This window comes from Hemiscyllium ocellatum, assembly GCF_020745735.1.
Source record: "Hemiscyllium ocellatum isolate sHemOce1 chromosome 27 unlocalized genomic scaffold, sHemOce1.pat.X.cur. SUPER_27_unloc_4, whole genome shotgun sequence".
NCBI lineage: Eukaryota > Metazoa > Chordata > Chondrichthyes > Orectolobiformes > Hemiscylliidae > Hemiscyllium > Hemiscyllium ocellatum.
The window spans coordinates 466249-486772 of record NW_026867509.1 but is presented as its reverse complement, the minus strand read 5'-3'; the positions used below and the strand labels follow the sequence as shown (position 1 = coordinate 486772).

Sequence of the window (20524 nt, the reverse complement as noted above, 5' to 3'; positions counted from 1 at the left end):
TCGTTTACAAAGCAAGCCAGGACACTTTGGTTACACATCAACTGTTTTGAGCATGATTCATTCCTGATAGAGAACAGTTAACAAAACATTGATTCCCAAATCGTGAAAAGCCTAAATTTCAACAATCATCACTCTCGTAATTTTTAATCAAACCTACCTTTTTCTTAATATCTGACATGGCGATTCTGTCACTCAGGTGTTCTCGTCAGATGTTGATGCAGAAGGAGGAACGGTATCTCTAAACTGCAACTATAAAGATTGGCTATATTGTGTGCTAGTGTTGGCAACAGCCAGATTCAGTATACGGGAACACAACAGTAGTGAAAGCAAAACAGATCAAGTTCCAAACCTCGACTGGACTCACGACTTTCTTTCTCTATCTCTCAGCTGCAGCTGTTGTCTATTACAAGTTTCTGAACCATGAAAAACAGCCCCAACTGTCGCTAAATTGGGGTGGCCCATGTGAGGAGAGATCCTACCTTCAGGTCTGTCTTGTAGAATCGTGCAGAGATGTCACTACAATATGCTATTGTTGGATTTGTCCTGTTATTGTGGTGTAACAGATCAATGATGCAGTATCTCTCTCAACAACTTTCCAAAGCTTTCGTGGCTTTCTCACTGTCAGTTTCAGGTTGAAAGTGTGTAGATATGCTGTTAGGATGAAGACGTACAATAATGTTCCATGTTAAATGTGATTTAAGGTATTTCATAAAACATAACATATTATATATAATATGCAATATATTATAATATATAATAATACATTTATGCATATTTCAATTTCTATCACAGGTAGTGACCACACTGATAAGGAGGAAAGAGTACGAAAATCAGCAGACAATTGTGGACCTGATTTCAGATTTTTGTCAGATATGGTCATTTACCCTGAGGAAACTGATAGAAAATTTATCCCAATGAAACAAGAAAGAAGGCTTCGCTCTTGGATATTTAACAGAGCCGTGCAGCAATTAGACTGATGTTGCCAGACCAATGACTGAGAGTTTATGTTAACTAAGATAAAGGAAGAGATCCCAAATAATTTATATGACAGTGGGAAGATCATTGAAGTACATACTACATGGTAATGCATCCCAAATTATTTAGTAAAAATTATTTTATGGTCAGTTAAAGTTAGGGGAAAAGATCAGCTATTCTTGTTGAATTTTGTGCTTTGTTTTGAGATTTTACTGACAACACTGTGTTCCTCAGTTTGAAGTCTGAATTTCCCTTTGTCTACGTGATTCTGCCCTCTTTTGGACTCCATCTGGAATTTTTTAGGGTTGGTTTTGTACTAGGTACACTGTTTGTCTGTCTACTGTGTGCTCCTTACCATAGAAGTACACGGTGCTCAAAACAACAGAGAATCTATTTCGGAATTTTTCTGGACTGAGCCGGGATCACAAGAACCCTGCTCGGTAAAACGCGAATGGAGATAGACGCAACTATTCATGGAGTTTTTTTTTGTATGGGAATTTGAGCTCGACATGATGCTGGGCCCCACTGCACAGTAATAGAGTGCCCTGTCTTCCACACTCAGGTAGTTTACATTGCGATAAATAAGTCCCAGTGATATATCTTTAACGGATATCTCAGAGATTTCATGTAAGACTGAATGTACCAATGTGGAATTCGAGAATCAACTGCTGACTAACTGCGGTCTTGCATTGTGATCTGTTCTTACCGAACTATTAATTCGGAGTGATCCGGGGACAGCTCATCTCAGCTATTATTCCATATGACAAAATAAAAGTTTATCAAATAACTTCCATGAATATGATTTACGACAATGAAACAGGTAATTTCAGAATAGAGTTGTTAGGCAGCATAAGTCACACAATCGGGAAAGAAAGTTGGGACATTTACCTGATTTTGACCTTTACAGATGTAACAGAATGGTTTCAATATGTGGACACTTTCAGACCATGGTCAAAGAGCAAACTCAGATCAGCAACTGGCTTCAATTACGTGGAATATGGCATTCTGTAAGGAACAAGATTGATTGTTCTCTCAGATCTGCAAAAGTTAGGCATCGATCAACATTAGCTGCCAAGTAATCTGACTGTTTTTACATTATTTACCTGTTTCCGTGTTAACAGAGTGTGTATTTGTCTCTTCCTTGTGTCTCCCCTCTTCTCTTTGCCTCCATCCTTATCTGATTCTTGGTTCTTTGGATTGTCTGAATCTCAATCCTTTTTCCCCTATCTTGAATGTCTCCCTTCATTCTACAATGCACAGGAAAAGTACAGTGTATATTGGCTTTCATTTTCTAGTCTGGAATTTTAGATAGTTCCCTAAAATTTAGTCATTTCTGAATCAGAGCAGTTATAACAGTTTAAGTAGACTTTCAGTTAACAAAAAAGAAAATGTGTTTCTTAAAATAAAAAGCAATGGCAGTGTTACTTGTTGACCACAATAAGCTTCCAAAAGAAGTGTCCCACTAAGCAAGGTGAGCTGATTAACACTAACCTGTGTTGTGTATGAAGTGCATTTGATGATAAAGAAGTAAATGTGGAAGAAGACCCTGAATCCATAGATTCTGTTCCAACATTCGTTGGGATCATAGTTGATCTGAAAGTCTGAAACTCCCCTGTCTCGCTGTTCCCCATAGTCCTGGATTCCTATACTAGTTCAAATTCTGTCTACTTTTAACTTCTCCACTGAAGCGCAGACTGCCAATTGAATTTTTAGTGCAGCAGTTGGCCAGCCACTTTTACTCATTATCTATGTTAACAATGTGGATCAAGGAATGTCCTATGATGATTCCAAGTCTGCCTCACTGCAACATGGATGAGTAAAGTAACAAACAATTCAAAGCAATTTTGCAGGGCACAATTATCTGTTTTTTAACGAAAGAAACGTATACTTTCTGGAGAGGGAGTGCAGTCAAAATTCAACAGACTAATTCCTGGAATAATAGGTTCCTGAAGAAGGAGATGAAGACACAGGAGGTTTCCACTGGCCAGCTCATATAGATTGAGGGGCCGTGGTCTCAGTCTAAACAATAGGCCATTTCAGACTGAGATGAGGACAATACTGTTCTCTCGTAGAGTGGTGAACCTGTGAAGTTCTCGTCCAAACAAGACGAGGGTTGTGAAGTTACTGAATACATTCAAAAAAGAAGTATAACGCTATTACTGGTTCTTAAAGAGTCCCTATGCCTATGCTGTTTGCAATGTCATAAATTCGCCTTCATGTAAAGAGTTTGTACATGAGCAGTAATACCTTCGCCACTGACCAGGAATCGAACAATGAACATTGCAGTCAAAGCAATGAATCTGAAGCAGTGGACCTGGAGCGAAACCCCAGTGGATCTGCATTTCTTTTCTTAATTATATTAGTTTTATTTAAGTCACGCTCACCAGAGACAAGATTCTCAGATAAAATCATCAAATTTTCGAGTTTTAATGTATGGGAAGAGGCCATTCAACTCATCCTGTCAGTGCTGGTCTTCAAATATTCTCCCATTTTAGTCCCAGCTTCCCACACTTGACTTTCCACCTTGTCAGCTCAGACGTTTCAAGTAAACATCTGACTATTTCTTCAGTGTACTGAAGGTTTCAAGGGAACAAAAACAGCTGGCTCAGCCAATAATAGGAGCCGTCATTGTACACTGGAACATAAAATCCACACTTGCCCCCTTGAGAGAGTTCTGAAAGCCTAAACCCTTTCTCTGCACATTTTATCACTTTCCGGAGTGTGTGCCTCAGGTTCAAACTTGTTTCATGATATGTCTTGGACCGTCTCATTTGTGACGATGTTTTCCCTTTAACAATGTTATGTTCTTGTTTCTTCTCTGTCTCTCTCTCTCTCTCTCTCTCTCTCTCTCTCTCTCTCTCTCTCTCTCTCTCTCTCTTTCTTTCTCTCTCTCTCCCTCCCTCCCACCCCCCCCCCTCTCCAGAAGACTGTGAAAACATAAGTTCAGAAATGTCTGGGTTGAATGTGCTTTAGGGCCAATTTCATTATAATTAGCAGATTCTGCCTCAGACAAAAGGCTTCTAAGTTTAAATAAAAAAAAACACATTTGTGCAATGAAAGGCGTGTGGCCTGTTCTCCCGGCTCAGCATTTCTATAGCTTGATTGTATTTTCTGGCAGTTTGGTTATTCAAAGAAAACAGACAGCAGTTGTGAAGCTGCTGGATGCAATGAAGAATTTCCATGCAGAACTTCTTTCTCTGACGTCTTTCTTTCTGATGCTGGGTTTTGTTTTACCTTTTCTGTCAAGACATGTTTGCGTGGATTGTTGCAAGTATTGGGAAGAGTATCACTAACTTATCATAATCTATTGCATTTTCGGATAGTTTATGTTATTCCGAATTCTGTTCTTTTTTGTTTGAGTTTCATTGCGTAATCTTGTAAATACATTCTGTTCCATTAGACGCTCTGGAGACAGGAAACATGTTTCCGCTGATGGGTGAGTGCCGAACCAAAGAATACAGCTTAAAAATACGGGGCAGACCATTTAGGTCAGAGATGAGGAGAAACTTCTTCACCCAGAGAGTGGTTGCTGTGTGGAATGCTCTGCCCCAGAGGGCAGTGGAGGCCCAGTCTCGGGATTCATTTAATAAAGAGTTGGATAGAGCATTCAAGGATAGTGGAATCAAGGGTTATGGAGATAAGACAGGAACAGAATACTGATTAAGGATGATCCGCCATGATCATATTGAATGGTGGCGCAGGCTCGAAGGGCAGAATGGCCTACTCCTGCACCTATTCTCTATTGTCTATTGCTTTCTTTGGAAGTAAGGGGTCCGACCAGCCACATCACTCTTGAAAAATTCATATGACACCTGCTTCAGAAATGTAACAAAGTAAAGTTCTGGGCTATTTGCTTGAAATGTTCTGAGGGGTCTGGTCTTTTACATAACACTAAGATCTTTGATACATTATTTTACTTTTGGGATATCTCCAGGAACAGCACGTCGTTCTGACGTACGGAAATTTCAATCATCCAGCTGCATTCTAATCATTTCAACTTCGACTGTTATAGGAGATCTCGCGGCAATTTTGTATTTGTATCTTTATCTCTGATACTAAAACTAGATGCCCGAATTCCTAAATAAAACCAACTGCACTTCAGAAACACTCCATAACGTGGAACATTATTCGAGATACCGTCAGCCACAAAAGGTCTTTTATCCATGACCATCTGAGGACATTCTGAAACAACGAATATTTTCAATGACAAAACACACCCCGAAGATTACAAAGGATCTCATAAGTTATTCGCAAGACGAACCTTCGAAGAAATGTGATGCCTTCCAAAAAAATGCATATTTTGCCGTAGCTTCAATTTACCAGCAGATGGTGACTATGTATCATTTAAATTAGAAGGCAAGAGCAAGGTGCGATGCTTTGACATTGTAATTTCTTCTACCTCAAGCCAAATGTGTCTTCCATTGCGTGCAGAGATGAAAGCGAACATATTCAAAGACATGCACACATGAACACAGATACAAACACACACGCACACACACACACAGACACACAGATATGCATATGCACACACAAAAGGAAAAACATTAGTATTCGATGAACATGCACAGATATATTGTCATTCACCAGATCAAAACCCATCAAAATATATTCAAAAGATGACACCTGTCTTAAACGTGTCTTATTTTAGGCTTAATGGAAGGCATTGCATTCCAGATGCAATTCGATTGGTCAACGTGTTTGATTTTAGGCAATTGCACACTTTATTATTACACTTCAGTGAAAAAACAGACAGTATAAGAGAAAAAAGAAATGATTTGACTGTTTCTCTATCGAAATGATTAATTAATTTTTCTAATATCATGACATCCCTTTCATAACATCATAACATTTGACTTTCAAATTAACCTGTTGGGCTAAAATCTTGTATTTTGTTAGTTTAATTTTGCCCACTCCAGCACAGCACTGGCACCTTGACATCGTGGTGAGAGAAAAAAAATCAACTTGCAGGAATTCCACTAGAGGGCAATGTGTGTCTGTGCTAATTATTGAACTTGCAGGGCTGGAGCCAGAGTGTACTTGCAGACAGAAAGCACATATTCGAGTGAAACATTTGGCACTGAAAGGGAAACGGAAAGTAACGGCTACTTCCTTAATTCCGAGAAGAAGTTGGCTCGAAGTGAGTCTTGAAGATTTTTTTTGTTAACATTAAATATTTATCTCCTGGACCGAAAAGTATCTTCTCTGGACAAGTTATTAATTCCATGTTTCATGTAATTTGGTAATGTTTCCAATTTACACAGTCCTTTTGTTGCTTCCCACACTGAACTCCACGGAAGTGATTGTGGAATTTCAAGTGCTGCCACCTCCTCGGAGGCAATTGTTAATGAAGCCAGAACCACATTCTCCAACTCTTCCACAACGATGGCATTTATTACGGTGCATTGGTACAACTGGCTACCCAATGAGTGACCCCAGTATCATGTGACGGCCACAAGGGAAGCTGATTAACACAAAGTATCACCTCCTCAACCAGTGAAGGCTGCAAAGTACATTGAATGTGAGCGATGCCAAACCTAGTGACACCAGCACATATCTCTGTGCTACTAATGCACAGTGTTGCAAACACATAAATCATCTCAGCATAAACTTACACCAAAGGGGAGGACCACAATGCTGAGTTTGAAGTATCAATGTTACGAATTCACATCTCCACATTACAAATATTAGGCGGAATGAAAACGAAAATATTAAATATGCAGGTGCAAATATAAAGAAGTCAGAAGTGAAAAGAATTGGAAATGTGCACGGAGATGATGCTAGACAATAAATGAAAAACTACAGTAATGCTGGACACAAATATAACTGGCAGAAATACAGCAAACTATTCTGCAAAGACTAGATTCATGAGAAAATATTTGAAGAGAAATGGATGAATGTGAAACTTCGCGAGTGTGATGCACAGATATGATCAGAATAAACCATAACTTAATAAAATGTGAAGGAAGTGGGTTCCCTTTGACATGACTCCCATTTTACTAATAAGTACACAGTCCAATTGTTTCTAAAATGATGCACAAAAACCTATCGATAACAGCTATCTTTATTTGTTTTCTTTTTCTGAGTGACAGCATTTGTGAGATCGCAGAATCCATGGATCAGTTCAAGGATTTCTTACTGTCCTAAAATCAATATATCGTTCTCTTCTCGTAAAAAGCATTGTGCATTCTCCCCACATGCCTTCACCCTGGTGTTATGTCACCTGTAACTTTGACAGGAGTACATTCATTTCCATCAGGTTTTGAATGCTGTCTTAATGTGTATCTCTGCTATCTTTCTCAATTTCCTTCATGTCTGGAGAGACACTCTATTATATATCTATTTAAAGTTCCTTTGTGCCATTTTGGCGCCGCTAGAGAAGGGGCCATTCAGCGGTAAAAGTCCTTGAAAATGTGACAGTGAGCCGTCTTCTACAGGTACTATACAAAAACTTATCAGTACAGTAGTTACATTTGCAATGGCACAAAGTAAATGTATAACAAATTCATTTCCAAAGTATCTTACTAATAGATGTTGGAAAAATAAAACCCTCCACCGTTAAGCCATTAAGAATGTAATTGTTTATCCATCTCTTCACTGAGCCCAAATCCCTCAGATCCAGTGACCCTCCGCAGGGTCTGGAGGGAACTGTCATATTCAGAAATCAACTTTGTCAACGGGGACTCCAGGTCTAATGTTCGAGTAACATGAACTGTGTTCTTTCTTTGACTGTAAAAAGAAAACAATTAAATGTGAACATCGGTTTAATCTTCCTATGAAACCCTGTTGTCCGCTCATTGGAAAAATGAACTCGTTGTCCCTTTCTCCTGGTTCATATGAATTGATCATTTTTTGCTCAAAGGATTGACTGCAACCTTGAAAACAAGCCACCGACCATCAATTCGACTTCATGATGTTCCTTTATACTGGCATGTGTTCTATTCGCAGGAGCAATCCTGGACAAGTATTTACAGCTCCCATTAAAAATATAACATGACATTTCGATTTGCCAAATTCACTGGCTGTTTCCGCCTCATGATGTTGTCTCCTTTTTGAGCTTCAGGTCCCTCAATGCCATTAATTCCACATCCATGAATCACTTACAGAAAGTGACAAGGAAATACCTTGTCCGTCACAGGTGCATAATTAATCAAAGCCAAACACAACGACAAATTGAGTCTGATTTATCACTGTGGATAAAATAAGCAAAACATCTCATATACATTGCAGCTCGAATTCTTGAGTTAAAAATAAAATCAAATGAAAGAGAAGACTTTCAGATTTATTACAGCCCAGGCTGTCTGTATTCACCCATTATCGGTTTATTTTATCTAATCAGCAGAATGTGAGTTTGTTCTCAGGAAGACCGACACATCGCCAACCAAATGTCAGTGATAACAGTTCCTAGCTCCGAAACAAATGATATCAAACTAATCTAAGCCAATATTTTGTTTTTCTTTTTCTGTCTTAATCGATATTCTGTAAATTTCAGAGTGACAAACAAGTGCCCAGGAAACAGAGCATCGTCGACTTATGCAATGATCTCAGCGACATTCATTCTTGGTAAGTAATTATACGCTTAAGAAAAGGGTTCAATCTCTCTATTTCTCGGTGTGATCCAAATCAGAACTATTTTCAGTAAGTATTAGACACTTGTTCCTTTGCACATGAGGAATTGGAAACAAATTTTGTCTCTGTCTTGCAGCAAGACCAAAGGGAAACGAATCATAAAAATGTGTGATTAGGGATGATAGCTTTGGAATTGTAAAATCCAGTTGTATGACACTTAGTTTCTCTGATAAGGATAAGACTGTTGAAAGTTTTTGGCGAGTTTAACATAGAGGCAATGTTTCAGCTGAATGAGGACTTTAAAACGACGAGTCATAGTCTAAGATGTAAAAATATGATCGAATAGAAATGTTCAGGAAATTCTGCTTTTGCTTTCGCACATAGAACTCGCTGGATTCAGGTTTAGTGGAGTCAGGCCATAAAATCATCAAGGGGGACTCATTTAAACAGATTATGAATGATGGACATGCAAATAAAATTAGACCAAGGGGGAAGCTGGATTCCCTTATTGACTGGATTCAATTATTCTGAAGTAGATTTTATGTTAAAAGAAAATAGGAAGCGCTGAGAAAACTCCACATGTTTGATATCATCTTGGAAGTAAAACAGAATTTTCGCAGTTTCGGATCCAGTAACCCTTCTTCACATCTGAGGTTTCCAGCATCCAGAGTTTTTTTTTATTTACGCTGGAATTCCTATTTAATTTTGCGGCAAATGGAATGCGACATTTTTTGCCATAAGTTAACATTTCTAACTGTATGTTAAATCAAATATGTCCGCATTCTTTAACCTTGTGTTCCAGATCTGAGCAATGGAGATTCCGTTACTCATTGGGAGCGCACACTCACACAGAGAGAGGGAGAAAATTCCACTTTAAGCTGCACAAACACCAATAATGTTTATTCCCTGTTCTGGTACCATCAGTAACTGAGCAGGCTGCTCGAATTTTCAGTCTTGAGACTCGAAAGCTACAGTGCTGAATTTAAGACGAATTTATCCCAGAAATCTGACACGTTGTTTTGATTGATCGTCTCGGAGCTGATGCTATCTGACACCACGGTCCATCACTGTGCAAGGAACCGAACAGTGAGGGGAACCAGCGAAAGCTTTGTGCAATAACAGCAGCAAGATTCTGTGTCACAGCTGTTGCATGGCGAGGGCCGTGTGCTACAGGCTGTTGCACATTGTTGTTTCAGTAGATGCGTGAACGGAAAGACCTTCAGTATAGTTCACATAAACATATTTTTGGTATTTTCAAATCGGTTACTGATGCCATCACTGACTGTATAGTGGAGCTCAAGTATGCTGTTTTATTGGCAATTTCTGTGAAGTTGCAACTGGAATGAAGCAAGAAAATGCTTCTGGTAGACTATAACGAGATATGTCCTCGCTTGGCAGTTTCAGAAAGATCATACTGCAAAGGAACTGATTGCTTTCATTTGAAATATCATTTTGTAGCGAAAACTGAACCTGTCCAGTGAAACATTTAATAATTGCAATATCCTGTTTGCAAGTCTCATCATATTCAAGATACAAACTCATATTAATTCCAAGTCTCCATAACATTAGCAGGCGCAACGAGATGGTTAGTGATATGAAGTTCGAAGCAAGGAACAATATAACTACAAAATTAAGATGTCATATATAAATATTGAACATTAGGTTCCCGAATGGCTCCCAGAAGATTGTCAAATAGCCTGATGAGAAAGGCGGAATTGCAAATATGTTTTAAGTATTGATGAAATTGCTTTCATAAATCTATGCATACCAGATAAGGTTGTTTCACCTCCAATGTCCGCAGTATTGAGTAATTGTTGCCTTATATTCTGTTGCATGCACCTTCTTTACTGATCAGACTATTTTTGACAATCATTGTATTTACAATGACTTTAATTGTCAGAAGAGTTTACATTCATTATTGACGTACTTGCATTTTATTCAAAATGTGTTCAACATCAAATGAGGACAGCATGACTTCCCTAGTGCTGTCACCTTGTAAATTGCTTTGGCTCATTTGAATACAGTGAAATCCAGTATAAATTTAGAAGTAAATGTTACTCCCGAATGTACGAACCATACTTGGCACGTCATTCCATTGCAGCGGTGTTTATGTACGAGGCTCCCTCTACTTCCAGTCACTGTGTCTTTCAGCGCACAGTAATACACCGCGCTGTCAGACAGTTGGAGACTACTGATGGTGAAATTTCCCTCCTTGTTTGAAGTGTCCAGAGATGCAGAGAATCGATCACCAATATCTTTCGCTCTCACGACCTCTCCATATGTAGGGATGTAGATCAAGAATATCGGAGGTGTACCTGGATCTTGGCGGTACAACTGTAGGGAATATTGAGCACCTGTAATTGTATAGCTGAAATGAATACTCACAGAATCTGCCTCGAGCTGTGCTACTGTAACCGACTTTTGTGAGACATGGTCTGCACAATTAACACCTACAGAAATTTAGAAAAAACAATTCAAATGACGATTATAATAACTATTTACGAATTAAGAATATATATTTTAACACTGTGAAACACAAATAAAGAGAATATTGCTAATCACATGACGCATCCGTTTTACAACTCGACAACTTACCACTTAAGAGAACTGCTACTGTTAGGAATGATGAATAAATAAGAAGTGCCATGGTTGTGAGCGAATAGTGGATTTAAGCAGAGAGAGCTAGAGTTGAATTGTATCAGTTCATAGATAATTGAGTGTGTGAACAGAAGAAACAGAAGCTGAACAGTTTTAAATCGAAATAGTGAAGATGTAATATCCGGATAGGGTGAGGATTGGTTCATATCTGGCACAGACACCATGTGACATATAATCAGCTGAGAATCCTTTTGTTCTGCAGACAATACGAACAGAGAGTTAGTCGCCTGACGCACCATGCAATTTGTAGTATGTCTTTTGGCTCTTGAAAATTGCTGTGCCATTCATTATTACAACGTTTGGTCGACAGTTCATCCACAATTCTGCCTCATTTCTAAGTCCGCTTACCAGTGAGATCACAACTCTACCGCCATCATTCGGAAAGAAACCGAGAAATGACGACTCTCTGGCGTACAACAAAATAATGAGGCATTCAGCAACTCTAACCCTGGTCCTTTGCCCTGGTCCTTTGAAGTGTAAAACTTTGCGTTGGGCTAGTGACGTGTAATATTGCATGTTTTTGCTGTTTCATATTGGAGTCTGTCCTGCAAAGAGTTTTGTCATGAATAATACACACAACAGCTATAAAGTAATATTTTAATTGAACACACGCAGAAAGAGACCTCGGAAAAACTGGCCTTTCTAATTTTTGAATATATTGACCATTCACAATGGAGATCAGAGATCCGAATGTATGAAGGGGTGGAGGTGGGAATCTCTTGTTGTTTCACTGAACCTCGATAACACTCTGGGTAGCAGTTTGTAATATTGCGTGGCTGATTCAAAGACAATTACCCCAGAGATAATTATTGCAACTCATTTCTTGTCCTCGTTCAAATTGGAGAAAGCTTCTCTGGAGACTTACCTCCTATTTCCCAATCGAATCTCCTCAGAAACGGTGAAGGAGCACCACACAAGTCATGGCACACATCTGTACCAATGACACAGCTAACAAAACGATGAAGGGCATGAGAAGTGAATACAGGGAGCTAGGTTGGAAGCTAGATGGCAGGAAGAACAGAGTAGTAATCTCAGGTGTGCTACCACTCCACGGGCTGGAGAGGCGAGGATGAGAGAGTGAATGCTGATGAATTCTTGGCTGCAGTGTCCGTGTAGGGACTTAGATACGTGAATTATTGGGATACTATCTGGTGAAGGTAGGACATGTCCAAGAAGGATGGTTGCACCCAGACTGGAGGGGCACCAATACCCTGCGCAAGTGGTTTGCAAGAGCTCTCCGGGAGGTTTTAATCCAGATTGGCAGTTGGATGAGAACTGCAGTTACAGCGTGCAGAGAATCTGTGAGTAGGGATACACACTTGATAAGGCAAAGTTGCATCAGTGTCATGGGTTAAAATGTGTCCAGCTTAACGCAAAACGTAGCAGAAATAAGGGTGATGAACTTAACGTAGGGGTCAATACCTGAAACAGTGATCTTGTGTCCATTATGGAGGCTAGGACATCACAGGGGCAGGAATGGATGTTGAGTGTTCCCGGGTTTAAATGTTTAAAAATGATTAGAGCATAAGCAAAAAAAGGTGGAAGAGTGGTGTTGCTAATCGGTGATTGTATCACAGTTGCAGAAATGGAGGGCGTCGAGGAGAGTTTGTCTACAGAGCCAGTAAGGTTGGAAGTCAGAAACAGAAAAGGAGCAGCCACTTTATCTGGTGTTTCCTACAGACCCTCCAGTAGCAACAGAGACATGAAGGAGCAGATCTGGGGATAGATATTGAAAGATGCAGAGGTAACAGGATTGTTGTTATGCGTGATTTTAACTTCTGCTATATTGATTGGAACCTTCTTGGTTCAAATAATGTGGATACAACAGCTTTTACCAGGTGCGTCCAGGAAGTGTTCCTGACTCAATATGCAGATACACCAACTAGAGGGGAGGCCACATTGGTTTTGGTGAAGTTGCGACATGTACAGCAAGAATTGGTTGCACTTGAATTGGAAGGGTACAAATCCCTCGGCAGGAGATTTCATTGAGCTCTTTGGGATGTTTTAATTTAGATTGACATGTGGGTGGGAATCAGAACTCTCAATCGGAGAGCATTTTGGTGATAGTGATAAAAAAGAAATCCCTGAGCTTTACTGTGGTCCTTCAGAAGGATTGGACCAGGCGATATGGGCAAATATCTATTTGGAGGAGGGGGAATTACGATGCTATAGGCAATAACAGGGGCGCTAAATTGGAGGCAGATGTTTTCAGGGAAACGCACGAGAGGAAAGTCGAGATTGTTTGGGAGCACTTGCTGACAGGAATGGCCCAGCATATCTAGTCAAGAGGAAGAAGGAAACTTTGTTAAGTTTGAGGAGACAAGGATCTGATGGCCTTTAGACTTTTGCAAGGTAACCAGGAAGTAACGGAAGAATGGAGTTAGCAGAGCTAGAATGAGGCATGAATGAACATTAGCGGATAGGAGTAAGATATTCTACGCTTATATAAGGAACAAGAAGATGGGCAGAGTCAGTATAGCGTTAGTGGAGGAAACTTGTGCCTGGAATTTAATGAAGTAGCGAGGGACTTACCGAAGCCTTTGCATCAATATTCACGATACAGAGGGATTTTGAATTTTCTGAGGGCAGCGTGAAACAAATTGATGTATTCGAACAGGTTGATATTACGCAGGAGAATTTGCTGAAAATTTTGAAAAGCGTAAGAATATATAAATCCCCTGGGCCAGACAAGATATGCCGTTGGTTACGACCGGAATAGAGGGAGGAGATTGCTGTGCCTTTGGCGCTGATGTTTGTGACTTCACTGTCCACTGGAGGAATGTCAGATGATTGGACAGTGATGAACTATATTCCTTTGTTCAAGGAAGGGAAGAGGTATAACCCTGGGAATTACAGACCAGTCGGTCTTACGTCTGTGGTGAGCAAATAATTGGAATGCAATCTGACAGACACGAATTATTGATCATTGGAAAACCAAAGTTTGACTAAAGGTTGCTCGCATGGCTTTGTGAGTAACAAGTCATGCCTCACAAAACTGATTGACTTTTTTGAGCCTGTGACAAAATACGTCGATGAAGGTAGAACAGTGGATGTGGTTTACGAGGATTTTAGTAAGGCGCTTGTTAAGGTTCCCCATAGCAGACTCATTCAGACAGTAAGTGGGCATGGGATATTTAGAAATCTGGCTGATTCGACACAGAATTGCCTGACCCACAAAAGACAGAGAGAACACTGGATAGAAAGTATTCAGCTTGGAACTTGGTGACCAGTGGTGTTCCATAGGGATCGGTGCCGGGACCTATGTTCTTAGTAATTTTTACAAATGACTTGGGGAGGAAATCGAAGAATGGGTTAGTAAATTTGCCGATGAAATGTAGGTTGGTGAAATTCTGGATAGTGTTGAGGGCAGTTGAAGGTTTCAACAGGATGCAGAACTGGGTTAGTAATTGGCAGATGGAGTTCAACGTGCAAACATGTGAAATGATTCAATTTGGAAATTCGAATTTGAATGGGGAACGCAGGTTTAAAGGCCGGATTCTTAGCATCGTGGAGGAGCAGAGGAATCTTGGTATCCATATTCATAAATCTTTCAAATCTGCCACCCAAGCTAGAAGCGAAATACGTTCCATCTTCCACTACTCTCTGTTCGGAAGGCACATAGTGCGTTGGCTTTCATTAGCCAGGGGACTTAGCTAAAAAGCTGGGTGGATATGCTGCAGCTCTACAGAGCCATGGCTGGACCATACTTCGAATATTGTAGTCAACTCTGATTGCCTAATTGTACGAAAGATGTGAAAGCTTTATAAATGATGTAGAGGAGAGCTACCAGGATGCTGCCTGGATTATAGAGCATGTCAGAGGGTCATAGAGATGTACAGCACAGAAATAGACCCTTTGAGTCCAACTCGTCCGTGCCTTCCCGATATCCCAAACTAATCTAGTCCCATTTGCAAGCACTTAGCCCATATTCCTCTGAACCTTCCTATTCATATACCCATCCAAATGCCTTTTAGATGCTGCAATTGTACCAGCCTCCACCACTTGCTCTGACAGCTCATTCCATACACACGCCACCCTCTGCACACACTCTGCATGCAAGTGTTGCACCTTAGATCCCATTTATATCTTTCCCTTCTCCCCCTAAACATAAGCTCTCCAGTTCTGGCCTCTCTCACCCAAGGGAACAAAGCACTTTGTATATTTACCTCATCTATGCCCTTCTTGAGTTTATAAACATCTTTAAGGTTCCCCCTCTGTCTCCGACGATCTAGTGAAAACAGATCCAGTCTGCTCTGATTTGATTTTCCAAAGTAAAGCTACTTGTATTTACCTAAAGTAAACTTAATCTGCCACTCCTGAGCCTATTCGTCCAACTGGTCAAGATCCTGCTGTAACCTGAGATGTCACGTTAAGCAGGGCTGTGGGAGTTCGAGCGTTTTTCATTGGAGTGAAGAATGATGATCACAGCTAGGAAATTTAGAGACACACATAATTGCTCACTTACAAACTCACTTCGATGGTACCCATTACTAATTCATATTTTATTCGTCTGTGCCCACAGGTGTCCGATGTGCAAATCGAGTAACAGTATCTGGAGACCATAGCCATGGCTGAAGAGTGTCTGTGAAGTTCTATGTTCAACTTTCCTTCTCAATAGAAAAGGAAAACTGGTAAACCTACTTAATGCAAAATTACGTTGCTGCTCGTGTCCAGAATACCTTAAGAATATAAAAAGAATTTTCTTGACTTCATTATTTTTATGCTAAATGGGTCGGGTCCTAACAGGAATTCTGACATGGATACATAGATAATGGAATCCGTCAAATGCTGAGCATTTACAATCACAAATGAGAGATTGCTGTTCCACTATGGTTACCTCAAATTAACTTAGCAACACTAAGTCTGCACCACTCAATTTTGTACCGAAACTGAACTTATCAAAGTTGATGCATGGATTCAATGTGTTATTACACAATCACAATAGAGTCGTAAAGTGACTTTATTCCAAGGCATGTTTTAGAGATCATCATTTCTGCTTCAGACTTCAACAGCATTTTTTTCTTAACATTGACTTGTCCAATTTTTTAAAAGAAATCCATTTCAAAGGCAAACATCGTGGTGACTATGGAAGTTACTAAGGCATTAATGTTGTTAACTCAGTGGTCTAATGCATGCCCGGCATCATATTACCGGGCTCCAGTAACAGATAATGCTAGTGCACTGTGATGGGCTAGTTAAATCACTGATAGATGAGCTAATGCTGGAACTGATGATGGGGTAATGTGCTTTATTAAGTGTAATATAGGAACCAGTGTGGCAGACGATGAATAATTTAGAAATACAAAGCAAGTACGCTTGGTTGCACTAATGTTATCTGAGAGGTGCGTGAACTACAACATTATAAACTGCAGTGGGACAAAGGCTTGGTGGGCAATCAGGTAGCAATTAACTTTTTTCCACAGCTTTTCTTTGCAAATTAAAGTTTAGCTTCGTGAGGGATATTTTGCGTCTCCTCGTAATTTTTAACAGAACTTTGAGAGATTCTCCAACAACAAATTTGGCACCCCAGATGGAACCAGGAAAAAATCTTTCCCTCTATAAAGAGGCTGCAGCTGCAGGGCACTTTCCAGTTGAACCGAAGACTATTCTGAGGCAGATAGAATAAAATGATTGGGCAAAAACAAAAGAAAGGGTAAGCGTTTTGCTGCTAATTTTTACTATATTATGTCAAGTAAGGGACGTTCATAGAAACACAGAAGCGCAAAGAAAGCTCCTTGGTGCGCCCCTCCAATACAAAAAATCATAAGTTGGATGGTAAGTTACAGTTTGAGGAGACGCAGAGAATTATTCAGGAAAAGTGCGTGGGGTGGGTGAGGAGGTATAGAATAAAGGGATTGAGACAAAATTCCGCGTGGTGTGTATAAGTTCCATGGATACCGTCCTGAAACAGTAAAGAAAAATAAATAAAAACTAATCAAAATGAAAAGGAAAATCAAGGAACTGTACTGGCAGAACTGGTAAGGATTATTTTATTGATAGTATTGTGACTTTGAATCGTATTGAAAGCCGGCAAAAGAGTAGTAGACTATTAAAAGTAAAATAGTAGAGAAAAAGTAAGTTTCCGAAAGTGCTACTCGACTGTGATGTTCTTTTTTTTTAAAAAAAGGACTGGATGATACTTAGAGAGACAGAAATTTACATATGAACAATGGCAGAGAGCAGAACGAACAGCTTTTGGAAACAAAGACTTTGGAAGGAAAAGTCTCCACATTTTCAGAGCAGAACAGAGAGCCTTTGGATATGAAGGCTCAGTGAGGGAAAACACTGTTGAAATCCGAATTTAAGAATTAGAATAATCTTCTCCCAAATCGAGTGAAGAGAAAGTAACACACTATCCTGTAATAAAGGGGACAGTAGCGAGAGAGGGGAAGTGGATTGGGAAGAACCTGATCCATTCCACACAGCAACTATCATATTCATTCCCAGTTCCATTATGACAATAAATTTCTGAATACAACAAGTGGCAGAACAGGCGAGGAGGCAAACATAATTAAAAGCTTTAAAATTGGAGAAAGAGACATTGTGATGTGCAATTGCGATTGTGATTGGAAATTCGAACGTTACTCATGTTACGGGAGCCAAGAGACGATGAGGCATTTCTAAATCATTCCAGGAGTGTTGAGAAGAGACAGGCAAAGAGTGATAGGAGGAGGGGAACAGAGGAGGCAGTAACACAGGCAAGAAGATAGGCCCGAGCACAACAAGCACGAAAAGAATGGGAGGTAATGCGAGTAGAGGTAAAAACAATGACTGCAGCTGCTGGAAAACAGACTCTGGATTACTGGTGCTGGAAGAGCACAGCAGTTATGGCAGCATCCAAGTGCAGCGAAATCGACGTATCAGGCAAACGCCCTTAATCAGGAAGGGCTTTTGCCTGAAGCCTCGTTTTCACTGCACCTTGGATGCTGCCTGAACTTCTGTGCTCTTCCAGCATCATTAATCCAGTAATACGAATAGGGTCAGAATTGGAATCAGAAGAGTCACACTGCAACAGTTGTAATAAGGGAAAGAAGCTCCCACGGGGGAGATACTGCCGTTGCATATAAAGAAAGTGTGTGCCCGCGGGGGGGGGGGGGGGGGGGTGTGGAGACAGCCGTAATTCATTCCTTGGGAACCTAGGATCTGGAAAGATTTAAATATGTGTTCCTCAGTTTACATGACGGAGCAGGAAAGTGGATTATTGCCTTTGAATACCAAAACCACGGTTGTTGGCTGTGAATAATGTGAAGGCACTGCTAAGAAATGTAGTGGGAATTCCAAACTTAAGGGTGATAATGGACCTATCCCGCCTCACGAGTGTGGTGGACAGTCTGATAATTGATTCTGATGGGTTTGACCAAGTAAGACATAGAGTACGGCAGACCCTTAGACTGTATCCAACTCAGGACAATCACAAAGCTTTCAGAGAGGATTCACTGGGAGATATTAAAATAAAACGCAGCAGCCGATATAGAAAACTAGTTAAAAAGATGGTGGCTTGAAACAGAACAAAATGTGGGAGTTAGCCAATGTTAATCACAATGTTCTGGATTGTTATTGTTGAGGCAATGACCCCTCAAGTCAAATTTTAGCTGGAGGAGGTAGTGGATTTAACGTCCATTGCCCGCAAAGAATACTGAGATCACGTAGTCTATGCAGTCAAACGATACCAGAAAGGCTTAAGAAGCTGGCTTAATAACACGAAGTGGTGCAAAGAAAGTTGGCACTAATACAGCTCGAGAAACTTAAAATGAAAAGAGATAAAAGCAAGATGATGCTGCCAGTGACAACTAGGTTGATCAGCGCTAATGAAATGAGCAACGTACAGGTCCAGACTGAACCTACTAACAACTCCTGGCAAGTGGAGAAAACACTATGCCAAAAATAAACAGTTTTGCAGAGACCTTTCCACAGGTACCATAATAAGGGCAAAATGAAATTAATCAATAGCCCAAATAGAACTAAGGTCTCCAAGAACAGGGACAAACAGGTGTGGGGCCAAAGAGTATGCGGGGAAGTTCGACTCAGAGAGGATCAGAACTAGTGTGTTGGGGGAGTTAGCAACAAAACTGTTAATAAAAGAGCTTGCCCATATTGGCCCTGGTTCTCTCGGCCCCAGGGTGGATCTATGAATCAGGAACGTCTGTCTGTCCCTCCACAAATCCCGACAGGCCCGACGTGACTTGTAAATCAGTATAAAATTTTTAAGGGTGCCCAAAGAACCAGAGTAGGAAAGGGCAATATCCTGTGATAACACAGGAAGTTGAACAGAATCCAATTGTTCAGGTCAGTGTAGAAGGACAGTTGATGCCTATGATGGCAGATACTGGAGCTGGTTAAGCTTGCATCTAACTGCAATAAGCCTCCCACATTCTCATGCCAGAAAAATACATTGAGATTGTGGAATTCTTGGGAAAACCACAGTTATAGATTCATAGAGATGCACAGTGTGGAAACAGACCCTTCGGTCAAACCCGTCCATACCGACCAGATATCTCAACCCAATCTAATCCCACCAGCTCGCACCCAGCCCATATCCCTCCAACCACCTCCTATTCATATACCCTTCCAAATACCTCTTAAATGTTGCAATTTTACCAGCCTCCGCCACATCCCCTGGCAACTCATTCCGTACATGGACCACCCACTGTGTGACAAAGTAGCCCTTAGGTCTCTTTTAGATCTTTCCCCTCTCACCCTAAACCTATGTCCTCTAATTGTGGATTCCCCAACCCCATGGAAACGACTTTGTCTATTTATCCTATCCATGCCCCTCATAATTTTGTAAACCTCTATAAGGTCACCCCTCAGCCTCCAATGGTCCAGCGAAAACAGCATCGGCCTGTTCAGTCTCTATATAGCTCAAATCCTCCAACCCTGGCAACATGTTTGCAATTTGTTTTTCTGAACCTTTTCAATTTCACAACATAGTTCCGATAGGATGGAGAGCAGAATTGCATGCAATGTTCAGTAGTGGCCTAACCAATATCTTGTACAGCCACAACATGACCTCCCAACTCCTGTACTCAATACTCTGACTAACAAACGAAAGCATACCAAAGGCCTTCTTCACTACCCTATCTACCTGTGACTCCACTTTCAAGGAGCTATGAACCTGCACTCTAAGGCCACTTTGTTCAGCAACACTCCCGAGGACCTTACTATTAAGTGTATAGGACTTGCTCTGATTTGTTTTTCCGAAATGCAGCATCTCGCAAAATATCTGAATTAAATTCCATCTGCTACTTCTTTGCCCATTGGCCCATTTGACCAAGATCCCTGCTTTAATCTGACCTAACCCTCTTCGCTCTCCACTATACCTCCA

General features: G+C 40.5%; 1 gene segment (V, D, J or C); it reads right to left on the bottom strand.

The window, feature by feature from the left end:
* Positions 1-7538: 7538 nt before the first annotated feature.
* LOC132808238 (immunoglobulin lambda variable 5-37-like) lies at positions 7539-11188 on the bottom strand. The segment is given in 3 exon segments: positions 7539-7701; positions 10616-10991; positions 11137-11188. Coding segments are annotated over 3 exon segments (591 nt in total).
* Between the last annotated feature and the right edge of the window lie 9336 nt (positions 11189-20524).